Below are 20584 nucleotides of genomic sequence, written 5' to 3'. Positions count from 1 at the left end.
CCTCCCCTCCGCCCGCCAAACCGCCGCCGTCGCCGCGCCGCGCGCCTGCGCGCGCCCCGGCGGCCGTTGGCGGAGGGGCGGTGCCGAGCGGCGCGCGTGCGCGCTGCCGCCCCCGTCAGCGCCGCGCCGGTGCCGCCGCAGCGCTTGGCGGGGGAGGGGTCGTGCCTTCCCCGCGCTCTCACACACGCACGCCGCGGACCTCGGCTCTACACCAAAAGGTACCTTCTGTATTGCGTCTCATGCCATACTTGCTCCATAATTCAGTAAATCAAACATACCCAGTTACTCGGGTGCACGAGTTGCTTCTAAAAAGCATAGCAGCAACAGAGGACGCACCGCTCGGGAAAAATTAAGTGGCGCATGAGGAAAGTAAAGTTACTACCATTAAAACTAGGAAAAACCTTCTACACACATTTCACTAAATATTTTTGTGAGAAGAGGGAGTGGAAAGCTGAACCTGAATGAAGGTTAAAAAGCTAAGCTGATTCTAAGCCAAGGCAAAAAGGCTCTGTAGATGTCATTTATGTTCCTGCTATCACCAACAATCCAACTTCACCATTGCAAAACAGTAGCAAGTAAACAAAGTTTACATCACCTCTTCTCCACCCCCTTCTCAAAAAAAAAAAAAAAAAAAAGAGAAAATATCATCCAAACAAAACGCAGTGGAAGTTGACAGCTAATAGCAAAATCTTTTCAAAGCTCTAACCTTCTTAGACAAAGGCTTTTTTTTTTTTTTTTTTTTTTTTTTTTTAATATGTTAGTATACAGCCTATACATAGAATTTTCTATGGTTACCAAGTATGGCTACTGATGCTGCATATTTCAAAACATACAGAGCTAAGTTGCATTCATAGAGCCAACTTTAAAGTCTTAACCAATATGAAGCTGGAATACGCAAAAAAAGCAATAATAAAAAAAAATGCAGACTCCTGATCAAATTTTATTCAAGTAAAATACAAGTATCATGTCAGCAGTTCACTCCTATGTTAAAATTGTATACATAAACCAAGCCTTCTCATAGGATATGTAGATATGAGCTGAGTTTTTGCTTTTCTGTGTTTCAGTCTAATGCCTACATGTTTGTGACAAGAGCTTGAGGTAAGGAGTATGCTTAATATTCTTAAAAAAAAAAAAATATATATATATATAGAATTAGAATACAGAATTACACATTCCCTGATATTCCCAGCACTGAGATGCAAAAGCAACAACAACAAAAAAAAAAACAAGCATGCAATTTCACTATTCAGAGGCATAAAATTTTAGAAGGGTAAGACAGCACAAGTTGTATGCACACTACACTTATCCAGTTGTGTAATCAGGTCAGAAGTCTCTGCTACAGGAAACACAACTGTAAGTGCATTGATCGGACAACCAGGAGAAGATCCCAGTCTTATTTGCAGCAACACATCATACTTCAGTTTTTCCAAAGAGTGCTAAGTTCACTTCATGGTGTTCATTAAACTCTACAATTCATCAAGTCATTTTAAATTATTTGCACGCACAAAGAAACAGTGAGTTGAGGGTCTGAAAGATTTTATTTTTCTAACAAATCTCAACAATGGAATTGTGTTAAAGACTGCACATAAGAACTGTTCACTAGATTTCAGATACTGAAATACTATTCAGAGACTTCAAACAGCACAAAACAGCATTTATGTGCCTGCTGCCTCAGCTTTCTTTTTGCTTATCAGACTAGAAGGGAATATTTTCAAAAGGCCTACAGTTTACTAATCAGCAGTTAGTACCTAGGATTTCCATATTCAAAAATAGAAACTTATGAATAGGAAGTCAAATTAGGTAAGTTTTCTACAAAGTAAAGTGAAGACACAATAGTTACTTTAATAAGACTAAGATTTAATTGTTAAAATTTAACATTTAATACAAATATGTCAGGATAACACAAGTACACCTGAAATATGCCAGTGTCTGAACTTTTATTTAACATGCAAAAAAATTACAACACATAAGAAAACAATTGTAAGCTGTAATTTTACATTTATACATAAGTCTCCGTTTTGAGAAGTTGAAATAATTAGTCTATAACATCTAAATACAGATTTATACCACTAGAACATCTCTATACTCAAAGCAATAACTCTATATTTGCCCGCAGTCTGTAATGACAATTCTTCTGCTTACTAGCCCTTTGGGAGAACCAAAGGATTCAATTTTTTTTACGACATCCATTCCATCTTTCACAAACCCAAATACAACATGTTTGAAGTCCAAGTGTTCTGCTTTTTTAAGTGTTATGAAGAATTGAGAATTGTTTTTATCCCGGCCCTTATTTGCCATTGACAACAATCCAGGACCAGTGTGTTTCACTTCGAAATTCTCATCTTCAAAATCTCCTCCATAAATCGATCGTCCACCTGATCCATCATGGTTAGTTATATCACCTCCCTAAAACAAAAACAAAATACATTAACTCACAAGGCCCTAAATATTGACCAATAGTACAATTTTATTCTCTTCCAAAAGTAAAGATTTTCCTTTGAAAAAAACAGAAGTTCATTCTTAACTTTCACAAGCATTGTATTTACTTGGATATAAGTTATCCCAGCTTCAGCAACTTTGCTTATGGTGTTAAAGTGGTAGAATGGGAAATTTAACCCTAATACAGCAGAATGTCCTCTCTTGTTTGTTCCAAATGGAGCATTTTATCTTCCCACTCCACAAGATGGCTGCTTCTCTTGGCCAGTCTCTTACTACTTGCTTGCATCATTTAGTCCTGATAGCTGGGACTCACAGCATCGTATCAAGGACCTGCTTGTTAGTGCCTGCAGGCACAGAATTGATCGAGGCTAAGTCACCACTGATGAACAATTTCCTGTTTCTATGCAGGTAGTAGCTTTTATCACATTCCTGGGCAGATACTCCAGAAGTACCATCTGTTCAGGACAGCAGCTGCTGCTAATGAATGGTATCTTGCCTTTCTGCAAGGCAGCATGCTTCTGGCTCCTCCTTATTTGACTACTTGCATAAGGGTGACAATATAGGATATTGTATAGTAAAGGAAAGCTTCAATTCTAAAGAAAAGCCTTTGTTTGTACCTGGGAAAAGTCTGAGCAAAAGTGAGCTAATACTAATTTCATGTGACCTTAAAAGGTCACCTATGGTCAGGGGCACAAGGTATGTAAGTTCAACTGTTTTAAGAAAGTCTACAGTGATAGCATATGGAACACTCCAAAACTAGCTTAGACCCTAAATGAGCAAGCAAAGTTTTCTTGGTTATTAGAAGCACACAGGTTTAAACAAAACATCAGTAGTAAAGGGCACGTTTCAGATTCAGGCTGCAACTAGTCAAAAGACTGGATACTTTGTTTATCCTGGTGACAAGCAGCATGTGTGTGTGTGTGGGGGGGGACACAACATAGGTGATAAATGATTTTTGAAAAAGTGCCATGGTCAGTCAAGATGAGTTTCATTCTCATAAAGTCATTTTTTTTTGCTTACCTGACAAACAAAGTCAGTAACTATTCTGTGAAACCTGGAATTCTTGAATCCAAATCCTTTCTCCCCTGTGCACAGGGCCCTAAAGTTTTCAGCAGTTCGAGGGACAATATTCGAAAACAGCTCCATGGTTATGTGTCCCAACGGTTCATCTTCAGCAGAAACCTCAAAATACACAACAGGGTTGGTGTCCTTTGACAATCCTGCTGCCAGAGACAGATGTCCTTTCTGTAGTTCTGATAAATTTAGCTGGCATTCTTCAAATCTTCTCTTGAAAGAATTAGCCATTTCTTGGCTTTTAAATCTGACTGCAAGTTGTTCTACTTTTACTTCACCATCTGAAAACAAATCCAAAACCAGGTTACTTTTGCTCCTTGCAGTAGGGTCAAATAGGAATAGCTTTCATCTTAATCCCTAGGGCAAAACAAAACCACATGCACTACAGAAGACCTAGAAAGAGTTATGAAAGCCACCCGAACAACTTACCAGCATAGTCAGTCGCTGTCCAAATTAAAGCATTATTTGATGTATCTGAGGATACTAAATTCATTGCTTTGGTGATAACATGATTTGCACACACTTTCAGAACTTGGTCCCTTCTCATTAGGACTCTATAGTATTTCTTCTGTGTGTGGAAGAGGATCTTTATCTCTCCAACACCACGCTCCTTCCACTGAGCAGCCTCTCTGTCCCACCTGTAAAGTTTTGCCCTCTCTTTGAAGAGAATTTCTTCATCTTCTTCTCCAGATTTTACCTCCACCTAGAAAACAGCAGAAGAGAGTACTTAGGATTTTCTGGAGAGTCATTCTCACGATCATTTATCATCATTCTAACATATTACAATGGAAAAGTACCAATGTTTTCCTTCCTCCAGTGGTTTTGTACATAGAGCTCTATAGTCATATTCATCACATGAATGAAGAGTCTAGACTAATGACACCACTTGAAATTTCAGATTCCAACAAATTCCAATGTTTGAGATTAATTCTAGTACTGCAATTTTCCTTCTCCATACTGCACATGATTTTTGGTTTGGGTTTTGGGAGGGGGTGGTATTTTTAAACTATCAAGTGCTTTAGCAGATTGCCAAGGGAAGCTCCAGTTTGCTGAATGATGTGCATGCTAACAAGTGAAGATACAGTACTTGGCATTTCAGGTGTTCCTCCATTTGAAAGTTTGCTAAAGAACCTGATATTTACAGTTGAACAGGATGAACATCAAATAAGTATTACAAACCAAGACTTATGTCTTGCATCTCTTCCTGGCTCTGAATGCATACTACTGATCTTTAACATCCTTCAGTTAACCTATCTTACACAGATATGAAAGTGTTGAGAGAACTGGAGAAATAAGCAACAAGTAGCCATTCATGGAGGGAAAGATGAAAAGGAAGGAGAAAAACAGTAGGAAAGGCATGGGGGCAGGGAAGTCATAATATGACTGACAAGCAAAGGCACATGAAATTTTGAAAAAAAGCATGGCTTCAAAGCATGTTACAAACTAATTTGAACAGCTAATCTGAGATAAACGGCATTACATACTATTTTGTATTTGTGCTCTATTGGTCTTGTTTTAATGACTGCACTTCTCTTTAATCTAATTTTTATAGGAAGCCAGTCTATATTCACACAACCACCTCAGTAACATTTTTAATGCTGTTACTAAGGCTTAATACCAAAACATGAGCTACTGTATTAAAACCCAGTGACAGTTATACAATGCTACCTTTGCCTTCTAAGTTTAAAGCCTACTTCTTCAAAATCTCTCTCTTATCAACTAAGTTTCCTTATCCTTCACCTAATCTTAACTGTGCTACTACATCTTTATACCTTAGTGATTCTGGAATTGTCTCATCTAAATTAAAATAAAACCTTCAAATTGGGAGGGCTGTGACAGAACTGATTACAAATCAGCAATACAAATCCACAGCTAAGTTGTGCTAATACTGACTCAGTTTCCCTTTCCCTTTTCCAAGAATGCTAAGATGAATCTGTTTAACTTCTACAACAGGTACTTGTTTCCTCATTAACACAGAATCAAGGTATAAAACCTTGAAAGTTTATATCACTAACTGGTGCACCACACACTTGCCCAGTGTTAAGCTGTACTAAGGATTTAAAATAGCAAATGTTTCTATATAGGCAGAGTAGGAAACAGAATAAGTGTAAAGAAAAAAAAGTGAAGTTAGTTAAGCAAATACTTTTATTTTTTAAAAAAAAACTTGCTTTATTTGCAAATATGCTCATCTTAATGTCCTTTTACACTCTGGAAGTTGTCTTACCTCTGGTAAGGATACAATCGGCTCAAAGTGGATATCATCACTATGTACCACCTCATCATCACTACCACCTTCATCTTCATCTGCTTTGTTGGCTGCCTGTACTCCAAATACAGCTGCTCCTGTATTTGCCCATTTGAAGTTTTTATCTAAGATCAAGAGATTTACTTTTAAAATTTCTGTCAAAAATCCCCACACAAACTTACAAAACTATTAACAATCACCAGAAATTCAGTGCCCAAAAGGTATTTCATGAAGCAAAAGTCAGGCTGAGTGTCTGTCTTGGAGCAGTTTAACTCACCTTTTGAACCAAAAGCAAAATCGCCAGAGTTTTTGGAAGCCAGATCTGCAAATGACAAGCCTGAAGCATTCGCGAAACCAAATGAGATGACTCTGTTTTCTACCAAAGAAGAAGGGAAAGTCAAAGGTTTTTCTTCCTTTCTGATGTCATGTAGTCACAAGAATAAACTGGAGAGTCTCTACAGTATTTTTCCCTTCTAATAAATGCCAATTTAAGATTTACGTACCTCTATCATCATAACGACAGTCATTTATCATGGTTTAAAAAGGGCTCAAGAGACTCTGAGTTAGTTTCAGCACACTATTCTGTACAGAACTACATGTGGTATAAATCTGGTATTTAACCTTAAATAAATGAAAGAAAGTACACAGTGTACGAACTGTACAACATGCAGTAGCAATCCTCTCTGGTAGTGTTATTTGAGAATGCACTAGATTGAGAATGGAAATGCATACATGCATCATTCACGGTTTTACTTTTTGGACTAGATAGGTACTCATGTTTCTAACTCAGTATTAGTGCTACTTCTCTTCAATAAAATAGCTATACTAGATAAATAATTCTAAAAAAAAAAAAAGCAAAAAACAAAAAACAAGTTCCTATCTCCAACCCCCCCCCCCCAAAAAAAAAAAAAAAAAAAAAACACCACACACACAGAACCACCTCTTGACTTTACCTTGCGTTGGGTTTGCACAGTCTGAATCACTTTCTTTTTTAGTGGACAAATCAACGGGTTTGTCATCAGTTCCTGATAAAGTCTGTGATACTTGAACAGTTTCTTTGGTGGAATCTGGTTCCTCATGTTTAGTAGCTGACTGGACAAGTACTGTTGCCTCACTGGTTGATGGAGTAGATACTTCCTCCTTACAGGTACAGGCTAAGTCAGTTGAGCTTGTAACCTCATTCTCCTGAAATTCATAAAAAGTAAAATAATCAGCAAATAAGCTAGAAGAGCTTAGTATTCAAACCACCTCCTCAGGAGACTAAGAACAATCTTTAAAAACAAACAACAAAACCACTCAAAAGAATGTATCAAGGTAGTCTCTATTACTGCCAATTTATTCATCCAACTAAAACAGGAATACTGAAGATGGGAGTCTGAAAAACAATGATGCTGATTCTTTAAGTTCTTCAGACTCCCACTTTCATGTAGGGTTCCCAGATTTTCAGAATTGCTAGCTACCTTATTCATCCAGTATTTTGGGGAAACTTTGAGGAAGAAAAGCTGTGTCAATGCAACTATACTGCCTAGTGAAAACACAGGTGGCAACTAAAGATCTGTTGAAATTCTGGTGGATTCAATCTGAAAACAACCAGAGATTATGGGCCTATACCATAAATAAGAGAACAGCCTCTTCAGTTTACAAAAGAGTTAGAAAAAACAGCTGGAGAAAACAAAGAACAATCAATAAATTATTATAAGCTTCATTACTGAAATTGTTGTCATTATACTTGGCACACACTGGATATCAATTTGACAGGGTCCTTGCAGTAGCATGCTTTCAAGAAACCGATCAACTCTAGTATAAACACATTGAGAGAAATTTTACAAGCAAAAAGAGTTTATACTTGATGAAACAAGATGTACCTCCTTTTTCTCCCTGAAAAGCTTAAAACCTGAAGCTTCAGTTCCAGCTTTGCTGAAGACTTGCTGCACAGTCATCAGTCACACAGTTCTTCCCTACTGAATGTTTCAGTCCCCAGAAGGTAAGAAGTACACACAGGTATGAAAAGTAAATGTACAAATTTAACATCAAATTTTAATAAAGATTTAGTTCATACTTTCATTTCTTGAATTTTAACTTCTGTCTGATAGTCTTCTGGACTGTCCCCCTCAGTATCACTGCTAACACCACAGAAAAAAGTTGAAGGAAGCTGCAGAGCCTCTGCTTTAGCCTTTTCCTCAGGAGTTGGTTTCTTTTCCCAAACAATAACACATTCTCTTTCACTCTCCATTTCACTTTCTCCTGTGATGCCTACTGCAAAGAATAAGAATTCGTGGGAAACAGCTAGTAAAACAGTTAAATACCAAAATAATTTTGACATCTACATTATACACAATCTAACAATACCTAGAACATCTTAAATTACGACTTCAACAACTTTTCAAATAGCACTGCTATTTAAATAACAGAACTGAAAACTAGCTTATTGAATTTCGCTTAAGGCAACTAGAATTGAAAAATCTTAGTAACACTTGTTTTCTATTGCCATCAGGATGCTTTCACACAATGATGAAGGGCTCAATCTGGAAATACCATTACTAGCCTCCATCCAGGTTTGTATACTGAGGAAAGCAGAAACATGAACAATTTTTCTAGGATGTAAAAGCACATATCCTCAAGAAGAAACTCCATTTATAAAAGCACCTAGCCAGACTTCAGAAGTTTGTTTCTCAAACTTGTGTTGCATAATGAAGTTGCACTGTTATTATAAAAAGCACTGGATACAGTTCCCATTACAGCTATTTTTGATAGTACAAACTCATATGCTTAATATAAGCCTACTTACTGTTGGAGAAAGTAGCAGATATTCACAACTGTTGTCTACATCAACAACTTTAGAGGCCTCATTTTACATGTTTGAAAGTATCTTGCTAAGCTTAGCTTTACATATTCAGGTATCAGCCTAAGTCTCAAAGTAGCAAGACAGTTTGATGTTCTTGTTTAGAGGCTCTCTAAAACAGAACTTTCTCATTGAGGTACCAGTTATTGCTAGATTAACAGTAAAACATACGGAGCTCAAAGTTACGTTTTATTTTTAGTAGAAACTTCTCTGCTTCCAATATAAGTGCATCTAAAAATTATCCAGAGAAACATCAAGTTAACCTCAGAGCCCAAGACTTACAGCTTAAGTTTCAGTATAAGAAATCCTGACTATTGTGTTTTCAGATATACCTTTTGCAGCATCTTGCTGTTTCCCTTTCTCTTCTGGATCACTGGGATACAGTCTTCCATTAAGTTTCTTAACAGCAGTTTCATAATCTTCATCTTAAATACAAGAAATAAGTTGACAAGTTCCCTCTAGGTACTCTCAAATCTGTTCCGACCATCAATCTCACAAGCCTAACAAGCATTCATGATTCTTATTTAAGAGTTCCACAGTTCAATAGGTATGTTTTCATTTCCTACTGTGCATACATCTGCTTTAATGTACCACTGAACACTTTTGCAGCCTAGATGTTTATTACTGTGTGGCACAGAAGATACTCTTTGTTGAGTACCAAGTCATTTTATCAAGAGAACTATGAGACAAAATGGGGAAGGGAGACAAAACAAACTCCTATATAAAAACGGGCAAGCGCATTGAATATTTGTGAAAGTCCTCTCCTATTTTCTCCTAAAGATGTTAAGAGTAGTTTAGTTACACAGAATCAGATTTGATGCAAAACTATTTCCAGTTTTAATGTTAAGAATTCAGACGGCTCCTTAAAAAAATAATAATTAGGCAAGTTGGGCAAGTTCCTTTTTTATATATTAAATCCAAAAGTATTGAAAAAACGCCTCACATTTGTCTCTCAAAAAGACTTATGAGGTGTCCTTGTTCAAACAGGAATGATCTCAAACCTCTGATTTATTAGCCTTCTCTAACCAGAAAAACTGTCAATATGAGTGTCAACACCCCAAAGGAGCCAACAAATACCCTTTAGTCATTCCCAAGCCTCTACTGTAAGAGGCTGTTGAAGACTTCAATGTGTATCTTTGACCTTAAAAAAAAGATCACAGTAATATTATTCACCATCAGTCCAGAAAATATTAGTGTCTGTTTATTATAATAGCATTATATCCACCCACCCCCAATACAGCAACATAAAGACAATTTTGTCACTCCTTACCATCCTCCTCCTCGCTCACATATCCAGGCTTATTCTTATAACAAAAAAATGTTGAAGGTAGCTTAAGAAAGTCAGCCAGAGCTCTCTGCTCAGCAGTAGGTGTTAACTCGTAAACAAGTATAACCTCATCAGATGGAAAATCATCTTCTGATAGTTTCTTCTTCTCAGCTTTTACAAAAATTGAACAACCATTAAAACCAAATAATTTCAGAACAGGCAATAACATTAATTCTACATTGACATTATTACATAGCTGAATTTATTCTAAAGCAGTTATAAAAACACCTTTGAAGCTTATATATTTTACAGCCATCCACAAAAAGCAAAATCAAAGAACGCTATGACCAAGCACGTTAAAACTTAAACTCCAATCTGCATACCAGACTACATCCTGTGATACTCCCTTTAAAGTCTCTCAGACTGGAAACAGGACACATCCTTATATTGCTAGGAGAATTACTTAAGTCCTTACATACAAATAAAACAGGACTATGAGAAGAGGCATTCAGAATCATCTACAGAGATGAACCTAGTTCTGATAAAAGAAAATCTGATGTTGTTCACAGTAACATATACTATTGAATTATAATTACTTTAAGTATCAGAAGATATCAAATAGCAACTGAATAGGACTTATTTCAGATCATCTGTGGGAAATCTCAGCTTTTTACTAGCTACTCCCAACTTATTGCCATAACAGCTGTTGCTACAATTTTTACTGGTTACACAAGTTAAACACAAACACCACTATCAGTACATATATATTCACACATACATATATATAGCATTTTCTCCTCTCTCTCTTTCAACATTAAGTTAAATAGGACATAATCAAATGTAGTTACAGAAAGAGTTAAAGATAAAAGCACAGCCTAGAGCAAACTGCAGAACAGCACATAGTCTATAAAAACAAGCAGACATGCTCAAGACAGATTTGAAAATAGAGATTTGTCATTATTATGAGAAAATGGAAGCAAAAAGGGAGAATGTATCAGTTTAAAGATGACAATATTGCATAGTGTTTTGTTCGAAGAGAGAAAATGGGGGGGGGAGTAGAGGGAAAGGATGCAGGTTTAAGACAAAATGGGTAGCTATTCATAAAAATCACCCCGTAAGCATAGCAATACCCATGCTTCAGCCATTGTTAAGAATGGTTTGATTGCTTTAGTAAGTCAAATCATTTGTTTACATGCTCCAATACAGGTTTGAGTCAAATCAGTGAGCAAAACTTAAAAAGCATTCTCAAGTTCAGCAAGTATTTTCTAGTGAAAAGAACAGCAAAAGTTGTGACACACAGTAGCCAGTGGGAATCTAACATTTCAGCTGGGAACCAGGCTACTACTCTGTTTCTGAGGCACATTTTCAATTTTCCTGTTAAAGTAGCTTGATGTTCACTATTGCAAAAGGGAGCGCGGACAGAAAGAAAATAAGTTTAATGTTTACAGACATGCCACCTGGCTTGCTGAAATCTGGCACACTAAAATAAATACTTTTTTAAAAAGTAATTTTCCACTAATATCTTCTGGTAGAGTAAGATCAAAGCCACGTTATAAGTCAAACAGTAGTCCTTAATTTTAACAGAATTTTTAAAGTGTTCCCTCCCCCACCTTTGTCCCAGTTGATTGATTCTCCCCTTGATCAGAAATAAATCTCTTCAGCCTTTTAGATATTACAGAAATTGGAGTAGCTCAAAGCCATCATTAACAAAGTCTTCTACAGCCTTTCTGCTCACTTTTTGAGATCTGTCAAGCCTGTATAAAGTAAATGCAGGATAGAATTCCTGAACAGCAGATTTCCAAATTCACATCATCACAACAAGTATTTCCACGTGTTTTCTCAGGACCCCAGGCAAAAACCTTATCCATCGTGGCTGATTTAAGAACCAGTGGTATATCTAGTACTATTTTTTGAAAGATCACACTTCAAAGATTTATATAGGATACCTTATCTACTAATGCTTTATTCATTCAGATTAGTTAAAGAAGTCTCTCACTTGGACTGAATAAATTTGCACCTGGTTCACCACAGATGGTTAAGCATAGAATATTTAGTCTTACAGACATTTAGGTTTTGCCAAAATTAGTTTTCTTGAGTATTAAAGAATTTGCAACAAAGCCTCAACAAAAAGGAATTCTTCCAAAAAAAAGAGAGAGAGATGGTAGCAGTATGAACATCATTTAATCTGAGCTGTTTAAGGCTAGCTAGAAGACTCTAGCAACACCACAGGATATACTTCTGTATATTTGACAGACAACACTCATAAGACATCCTCATGTAATCTGTTTAAGCAGACTTCATGCAAGTAGCTGAATAAAAAAAAAAATTAGAAGTCAGTTCAGATTAATCCATAGATAAAGGTCTGCAAGTTGATCTAAATACTAAACTAGTATCCTGTTGTTCCAAAACCCACATGCAAGTCTGAAAAGACCACCACAACAAAAAGATTACAACACATACTTGCCTACACAATATTAAGATTAAACAAGAAGCCAGGGTTAAAGCCTGAACACTCATTCAGTTAAGTCAGTTTCTACCCCCCCGGTCACCCTTTTCTTTTTCAAAAGCACTGCAATAAGCTGAATTTTATTTTCAGAAGTAGCCAAGAAAACACGTGTGCGTACAACCTATTCTTAAAGACTGTTGATTTTATGATAATAGAACTTTCCACTCAGTTAAAAAAAAAAAAGAAAGTTAGTATATGAAAGGAATACAATTAAGTGAATACCATGCACAGCTATTCTTTTCACTACTGTATTAATTTTTTGTTTATTTCAGCTTTGGCATTAAGACCAGGTAGGGCTAAATAACTATTCTCAACAGTGATTTTTTTCTCCTCATCAGTATCAGTATTTTCTGGATATAAAAAGGAAGCATTAAAACTCATTGAGTCTTAATGCATGCAACTGATACAATAACATGCAATTGACATGACTCAGAATCAGCGTTTCAAAACCCCTCCAAGAAGCTAATGAATTAACCTAAAAAAGAGTCATTTTGCACAGAGGTGCAGAGCTACTGTTTGAAGTTAGAATTTCTCTTGAAGCTTGCCCTTGCAAAATTCAGAAATTGCTACCTGAAAGATATTCCCTGAAAGCTTAAGTTATTTATTTGCATGGGGAGGTCTTGAAGAACTAATTTAGAAAGGACTTCTCAAAGTCATTTGCTAGCAGGTCACTTACAGCTCAAAACAAAGCAATAAAAACTTAACTGAAGACAGTTGGTATATTAGAAGATAATTATCAACTTTAACAATGTAATGAAGTGTTTTACTGTATCTCAATTATCAGAGAAGAATAAAGATCAAGTATCAAAAAAGAATACGATATCTTTTTTTTTTTTTTTTTTTTTTTTTTACTTTTTCTGTATTAAAAAATCTCCCTTGATCTATTTGAGGTAGCAAAATTTTCCTTGCATCTATGCATTAGCTCCTTTCCCCCAAAACTGAATCAATGTTTCACTTCACTGTATGGGCATCCACAATAACTGGAATAAAATCAAACTGTTAAAATCCATGCAAGATGACTAAATTAAAATCACCAAAGGTCAGGGATGTTTAAAACACAGAACACTTGAATTTAGATCAAGTATACAGAAGATGAATAGAAGCTCCGTGTCTAATAAAAGTAGATTATCTTGAAATACTAAGTTGGGAAATAGTATTCGGAGTGACATTTTTAATTATGTAGATTTTAATTTTGGACAATGTTGTGGTTGTCCAAAAGGCCATTGGATTAGATTTGAAAAGACTAAAATTAAATCACTGTTAGAAGAGTCACCTGACTGTGCAATAATAGAAACTTAGTTTTGAAAATGAAATTGCTGTTTAAGTTTACTACATAAATTGAATATACTTACAGCAAGTACACTTACAAGAAGCACTGTTCATAATGTCTAATAATATCATATAATCTATAAGCATAGATCTATAAATCTATAAACTATAAGCAGCAATAGTTTTATTTATAGGTTCTAAATGCAAACAAGTTGGTTACTCAGCAAACGCCTTCTAACTAAGCTGGAATCATGTTATACAGTCTCATAGTAAAGCAGCAGCTAAAGAGCTGGCTTTCTCATCTTTGTGTGCTCCGTGTTTTTAAAAGGAGCAAAGGTTAGCAGATTGATAATCAGAAACAGAATTAATCATTTCCAGCAGAGGTTAAATGCATCAAGGTTCCTGGATAACATGTGTTTTGAGATCTTCAAGTATACTTCATTAAAATTGAAGATCTCAGATGTTCAGAGATGTCCTCCTTAAGATAACAGGAATAGAATTTAGTCTCCTTAGAAAAGCTGAATTTTAGCAATCCAATGTGAATGCTCAGTAAAACTGTGAAGGACAAGTGCAAGGTCAAGATCTTTAAATACCCACAGAAAAAAAGGCAAACAAGCTGGAAGCTTAAAGAAGGCCATCAATTGTGCTAACTCACCTATTAAAGGCTAGAGACATTCTCTTAATAGACAAATGTGCAAGTCAGACACACAATTTCAAGTACTCTTTTCCAGCATGCATATTAATTGTACGGATTACTGAGCCAACCGTTTTACCACAGTTGAGTCACTGTCCATGCCTCCTAAAGAACAATTTTATCACACATTCAGTGCAGTCTGTAAATACCTTCACTATCAGGTTGCAAGGAAGGTGTGGTTGTCCAAAAGGCCATTGGATTAGATTTAAAAAGACTAAAATTAAATCCTAGAAAATAAATTGTGTGGACATAAGTGTTTATTTGGAATTTGAAAGGAGTAGAATACACTTACCTATGTTCTGAAAGCATTCCATAGTTACAGGTCACAACAGAAAATTTAATCTGTTAGTTCTATGTATGCTTATCTAACTCATTTGAATAAACTGCAGCTATTACTTTCTGTCATCTCACTTTATTATGCTATAGTTAGAATTATCAGGTCAAGTTATCTGTGTGTTGAGTCTAATAACTAAATTAAAAACAATCATCCCAAACAGCCCTGCACTGATAGGAAAGACATCATGAAGACTTCAGTAAGAAGTACTCTGCCATTAAAATACTAGTACATCACATTCTTCACACATTACAGCAGTCATGTAGCAGACTCAACTTCTGCAAATACATCTTTTGGACAGTCAGAGACTGTGCAACTGAGGATGCAATCATATAACCTCTTTTGATCTCTTCAAGCTAAGAAAAGAGACCAACATCTGGTGCGAGTTAAGCTACACCTCTGAAGTTGCAGAGGCTAAAGCCTTGTGACTTGAAAAGAACATATCAAGTGCAATATCAGAATACCCATCCATTCAATGAGGGCAATTACTCTAATTTTAGGTGAATCACAGATATGCTGTTCGCACATTATACCATTTAAAGTAAGATCCACTCACAAATAGGTTTAAATAGGTAGTCAGATTGATACTAAGAAAATAAATCCATAGCTGCTTCTTTAAGCACTTAAGGTTGAAATTCATACAGTGCACTTCAGTTTCTACCTGAAATTTTTTACTTCTCACTAATAAATCTCACTGCATCCTGCAGCACACTCTTATGGAAGTTTGCTTGTTATATGCAATAATTATGACTTAAAATTCACAAGCTGAAACTCTTGAGAAATTGCAAAGGTAATGAGCATTTGCATTAAAATATTGAGAGCACCTATACATCACTGAGACAGCAAAAATGCAAAAGAGTTGCAGTAAAACAAAACTGCTTAATAAGTTGCAGAGTTGAATCATTTGCTAGTTAAATTAACACTTACCTTTTTCCAGAATTCTAAATGAGAAGTTAGAGGGTGCATCCTGTGCTGAAGTAGCCAAGTTGTCTACCTTGCTGTCCAGTGGCTTTTGATGACCACTACTGCTTTTCAGTGGTTCAGCTGCCTCCAGTTCTTTCTGCGCTGTGTTCTGAGACATTGGAATATTGCCTTCACTTTTTTTTGGAGGATTAAAGCTGAAACCAAAGAGGGAACCGGTAGCCGAAGTATTTCCAAATGTGAATGTCTTCGACTTTTCATTACTGAAAATACTCTTGACAGACTCGGAGCCAAATACAAACTTTGGAGGAGAAACCACTGTTTTTGTTGGTGTTTCAGAAGCGCTGGATACCTCTGAGGCCTCTACAGTTACATCGGAACCATCATCATCATGGCTTAGGTCAGTTCTTTCTCTAGTAGTTTCTTCTAGTACAGCTACAGCAGTTTTACCACATGGAGATTCTTTAGGTGTATTGGCCCGGGAAGAAAGAGGCGTTATGAGTGTGTCTCTCTCTTGGGCATGCTTTGCTTCTTCAAAAATTTGCTTAAACGAGTCTGCAACATCTTGTAGCTTGAATCGCACAGCTAGAAGTTCTACCTTCCTTTCCCCATCTGAAAAGTCACATGCAGTCCATACCCATGCTCTATCAGTTCCTTTCATTTGCTGCATATTCATATCCGGCGTTATTCTATGATTGGCACAGAGTTTTAGTACCTGGTCCCTTCTCATTACTATACGCACTTGTTTGTTGTCATAGTTCTGTAATATCTTGATATCCCCAATACCTCTCTCTTTCCACTGATTAGCATCTTTGTCATATCTGTAGAGTTTAGCTCTGTGACTGAAGACAACTTGCTCATTTTCCTCACCACTGGTCACTTCCACAAGGTCAGGCAGAGGTACCACAGGTTCAAAGTACTGCCCATCTCTTTCCTCTTCTTGAGTAACATCAGAATCTTCATCTGTGCCCACAGATGTTCTGCTCTGGTTCTGCTTGGCAGGAGATTTGGAGGGACTCAAGGCAGATTTGAAACTGAAATTAAAACCTGTGGTAGACTCTCCAAATCTAAACAGATTTTTCCTAACAGGGCTGCTTGCAAGAGGCGATGCATATACAGAGCTACTTATACTGTCATCCAACGCTTCCTCACGCAAATCATAGTTATCCCATTCCAGAGTAGGCCCAGTACTTTCAGCATGTGGCTTTATAATCAGATCAGAAGCACTGTTGGCAGAAACAGAGTTTGCATTTTCCTCTTCTGTCAACTTAGTTTTATCATCTGTCAGAAACGTTTTGAGATCTTTCAATCCACTCTTCATTTCTTCTGCTTTCTGTATAAGTTGAGCTGTCCTACCTGTATCAACAAGTTTATGTGGTGTCTGCAGTGGTATATCTAGTAGCAGCCTCTGACATTCTTCAAACTTCTCTTTGAACTCCTCAGCCTGCTCTGGCGTCTTGAATTTTGCTGCCAGCTGCTCTAGCTTTGCATCACCATCAGAGAAGTCACTAGCCATCCACATCCACGCTTTGTCCGAGCCAGACAGTGGTTTCAAGTTCATGGTAGTTGTTATCCAGTGATTTGCACACACCTTCAGTACCTGCTCACGTCGCATTAATATTCTTACTTTGCCATTAACTTCATTTTTAAGAATCTTCAAGTTGCCCACCCCTCGTTCTTTCCACTGGCTTGTTTCTGGATCAAATCTGAACAGCTTTACTCTTTGCGAGTATAGCATCTTCTCATCTTCCTCTCCTGTAAATGGCTCTACTTTATCAGGCATCTGAACAATAGGTTCAAAATGGATATCATCACTATCCTCTGTCTTATACACATCATCATCCTTCTCACCAAGGTCAGAGGTGCTTGCTTTGTGATCCATTTTAGAAGTCTGTGAAGAAAACAGCTTTTCACCTGCTCCTGAAAAGCCTTTGAAATTAGGATCTTTCTTGCCAAATTGAAACCCTTCCCCAGGAGTATTTTTTGCAAGCTCAGCAAAAGTAAAAGTGCTGCTATTTTGCCCAAAAACAAAGTCACCTCCCTCCTTGTTTGCTGTTTCTTGAGGTTGGATGCTAGTTCCGCTGTCTGGAGGCATCTCCTTTTTGTCTTTTTCATCAATGCTTTTTAAGAAGCCAGTTGTACACTCCTTTGATGGATCATCTTTCTTAGCGGTATTTTTACTGGACTCCTGTATGCCAAATTTAAATCCATCTGCAGGCACTGGCATTGAAAAGTTAAACCCTTCCTTTGCAGTTTTGGCTTCAGTATCAGAAGGAATCTGAAATGTAAATGATGGTGTCTTGCCTTGCTCTGAATGACCAAAATTAAAGCTTTTTTCAAAGAAATCACACTTAAAACCTGTTCCCAATTGTCCTCTGGCAGGTTCAGATAATTTGCTTTTAAAGTCAAAAGCAGAAGTTGATGGAGTATCACCAGCAGGCTTACCAGATGGATTTGGTGCTTGGCAAGCTACACATGCTTGAGAAGAGCCTTCATTTCTTACCAAACATGTATTACAATCCCATTGCCCTTCCTTTTTAGTAAAAAGTCCTTCAAATCCATTTTTCTGTGGCTTACTTGCATCAGCAATGGAACCAAACCTAGGAGCAGTGGATGCCTGAACAGCTGGTGTAGGCACATTTGGTTGACCTGGCGAGTTAGGATTCCGACAAGCACGACAGGTTACATCACTGGCTTCATTTCGGACTAGACACACAGTGCAGTCCCACTGACCTTCCTTTTTAGAAAATGCAGCTCCCAAGTCATTTTGAATAGCTTTTGAACCATCTCCCTGACCAAATTTAAAGGATTTTTGAGCCAATACTGCTGCATTATTTTTGCTTGGATTCTGGCAGGCAACACATTTAGAGGCAGTGGGCTCATTCCTTACTAAACAGACGTTGCAGTCCCACTGGCCTTCCTTTTTAGCAAAAGCAGATGTAAATTTGTCCTGCACAGTGTCACCACTGGCTTTGAAACTTGTAGCAGGTTCAGCTAATGGGGTGCCATGTATTTCCTTGACATCTGGATTTGGAGTTTGGCATGATACACAATTCTTCACAGTTTTTTCATTTGGAACTAAGCATATTTTACACACCCATTGATCCTTCTTCAGCATAGATTGTTCAAACCCACCAGAAGAATAGGTCGGTGGGGCATCCTTTCCAAAGGAAAAAGTGGCAGGAGCAGACACTGTTGATGCAGCCGTAAAGCTGCCTTTGCTATCAGGTTCACTACTCACTCCATCTTTTGTCAACTGAAATCCAAAGTTCAGGGTCCCAGAAGCCAATTTGCTAGAATCCTTGACACCCTGATTTGTTGTTTCTCTTGTAGTCCCACTACTCTGAGTTACAGAAGTGTCAACATTTGATCCTGAAGTCCTTAAAATATCCTGTGTCTCTTCAAATTTGTTTTTGAAAGCCATCGCTTCTTCTGGTGTTTTAAATCGAATTGCAAGCTGCTCAGGTTTCGGCATCTCATCCGCATAATCTAAAGCATGCCATACAAATGACTTGTCTGACCCAGCGTTTGGGGCTAATTTCATATCAGTATTTATGTAGTGATTTGCACAGATTTTCAATACTTGGTCCCGTCTCATTAAGAGACGAAATTTGCCAGATACTTTATGCCTCAGTATTTTCACATTCCCTATACCCCTTTCCTTCCATTCTTTAGATTCTGCATCAAAACGGAAGAGCTTGGCTCTGTTGCAGAAGAATTCTTCTTCATCTTCTTCACCTGTCTTTACCTCAATCTTGTCAGGGAGTGGCACCACAGGATCAAAATGAGGACCATCATCATCATCATCGCCACCATGAGTGCTTCCTCCCTCCATTTCATGACTTCTATTAGCCAAATCTGAATTTGGAGTACCAAATGCTGGTTTTGGTTCCTGGAAACTAAACATATCACTCTTTTCAAAACCCAAGTTTTTGTGTGCATTTTGTCCCATGCTTTCTGTGAAAGAGATGCCTGGAATATGTTTACTGCCAAAATTGAAGGCATTTCTTTGACTAGTTGTGTGATCATGAACTGTCTTTTGTTCCGTGTACCTATCATCTTGTAAAGGTTTATCAGATGTCAGAAGACCCAAGAGGCTTTCACTACTGTTAAAAGCTGCATTAGCAGGCTGTGTCGCAACTTGAGGAGAAGAAAAGGTGAAATCTCCATCGTTAGACTTGAAGTTGGTGTTGAATTTAAAAGTTGCTGACTGACTTGACTGCGCTGGTGTTGGCAGAGAGGGCTTTGCTCCTTCTGCTGTTACCGGCTGTCCAAATTTAGATTTCCCAAATTCTATCACTTTTGATTCTGCAAGCTTTAAAGATGGAGGTGCAATTGATGGCTTTGTAAAATAGCCTGGTTCAGGCAGTGGAGGATTTGCACTTGCTTGTGGAACACTGTAGTTGTAGTAATCATCACCCCCACGAGGAGAAATGAGCCCAGTAGCAGGAGAATCAAAACGCAAGGGTGTGCCATATATTTCTTGAGAAAACATACAAGCAGAAGTGTTTTGCAGAGGTGGTGTATGCATTGGTTGTTGATAAGCGTATATGTGTTGCTGAGGTGTGAGTCGATTCATGCTATAGACAGGAGCCTTAAAAACAAAACAGAACAAAATAATTCACAATTACTTTCTTTATTATGGTAACATACAGAAAGCAAGGTTGTATTTTGCTAGATCCCCTATAACAGAAATATGTGCTTTTAAAAGCAGCATGTACTTTAATTTTTAGTTTAAATGTTGAGAATGGCATATGAACAAGTGCTGAAGCGGGGGGGGGAAGCAAAAGATACACAGATTTATTTATAAAACAAATCTCAGAAATGTCATTCTCTTCTTCAATACTTTGAGGAAAAAGTATTAAGTGCATACCTCACAGGGGACATCTGTTAACACATTACAGACATTCTGTTGGTTGTTCCTCCCAGCCTTATATTTCAGAGCTTAAGCTGAAAAAAACTCAATTGTTTATCCCTAGCAGTCTCCAGATAT

The 20584-nt window shown here is 37.3% G+C and overlaps 1 protein-coding gene and 1 long non-coding RNA gene across 5 annotated transcripts in view; one reads left to right on the top strand and one right to left on the bottom strand.

Moving 5' to 3' along the window:
- The first annotated feature begins 197 nt into the window (after nucleotides 1–197).
- Nucleotides 198–8336, top strand: LOC134154974 (uncharacterized). The gene is made up of 4 exons (XR_009961389.1): nucleotides 198–218; nucleotides 1065–1098; nucleotides 7645–7742; nucleotides 8253–8336. It is a non-coding gene; the product is annotated as an uncharacterized LOC134154974 (long non-coding RNA).
- LOC134154973 (E3 SUMO-protein ligase RanBP2-like) overlaps nucleotides 921–20584 on the bottom strand; it is a 35617-nt gene continuing 15953 nt past the window's right edge. Inside the window, exons 20-30 of one of the 4 annotated variants that reach the window (XM_062601652.1) lie at nucleotides 15598–20185; nucleotides 14486–14563; nucleotides 9871–10038; nucleotides 8933–9025; nucleotides 7818–8014; nucleotides 6712–6943; nucleotides 6036–6134; nucleotides 5738–5883; nucleotides 3943–4216; nucleotides 3460–3794; nucleotides 921–2406 (exon numbers count right to left, since the gene is read on the bottom strand). In XM_062601652.1, coding sequence (XP_062457636.1) covers nucleotides 2101–2406; nucleotides 3460–3794; nucleotides 3943–4216; nucleotides 5738–5883; nucleotides 6036–6134; nucleotides 6712–6943; nucleotides 7818–8014; nucleotides 8933–9025; nucleotides 9871–10038; nucleotides 14486–14563; nucleotides 15598–20185 — 6516 coding nt within the window. In that variant the 3' untranslated portion in view covers nucleotides 921–2100. Of the gene's footprint in view, nucleotides 2407–3459; nucleotides 3795–3942; nucleotides 4217–5737; nucleotides 5884–6035; nucleotides 6135–6711; nucleotides 6944–7623; nucleotides 7781–7817; nucleotides 8015–8932; nucleotides 9026–9870; nucleotides 10039–14485; nucleotides 14564–15597; nucleotides 20186–20584 lie in introns of those variants that run through there. The other 3 variants (XM_062601653.1, XM_062601655.1, XM_062601656.1) reach the window with 3 other exon arrangements.

Source organism: Rhea pennata, chromosome 1 (assembly GCF_028389875.1).
Source record: "Rhea pennata isolate bPtePen1 chromosome 1, bPtePen1.pri, whole genome shotgun sequence".
Taxonomy (NCBI): Eukaryota; Metazoa; Chordata; class Aves; order Rheiformes; family Rheidae; genus Rhea; species Rhea pennata.
This window is presented reverse-complemented; position numbering and strand designations above follow the sequence as displayed.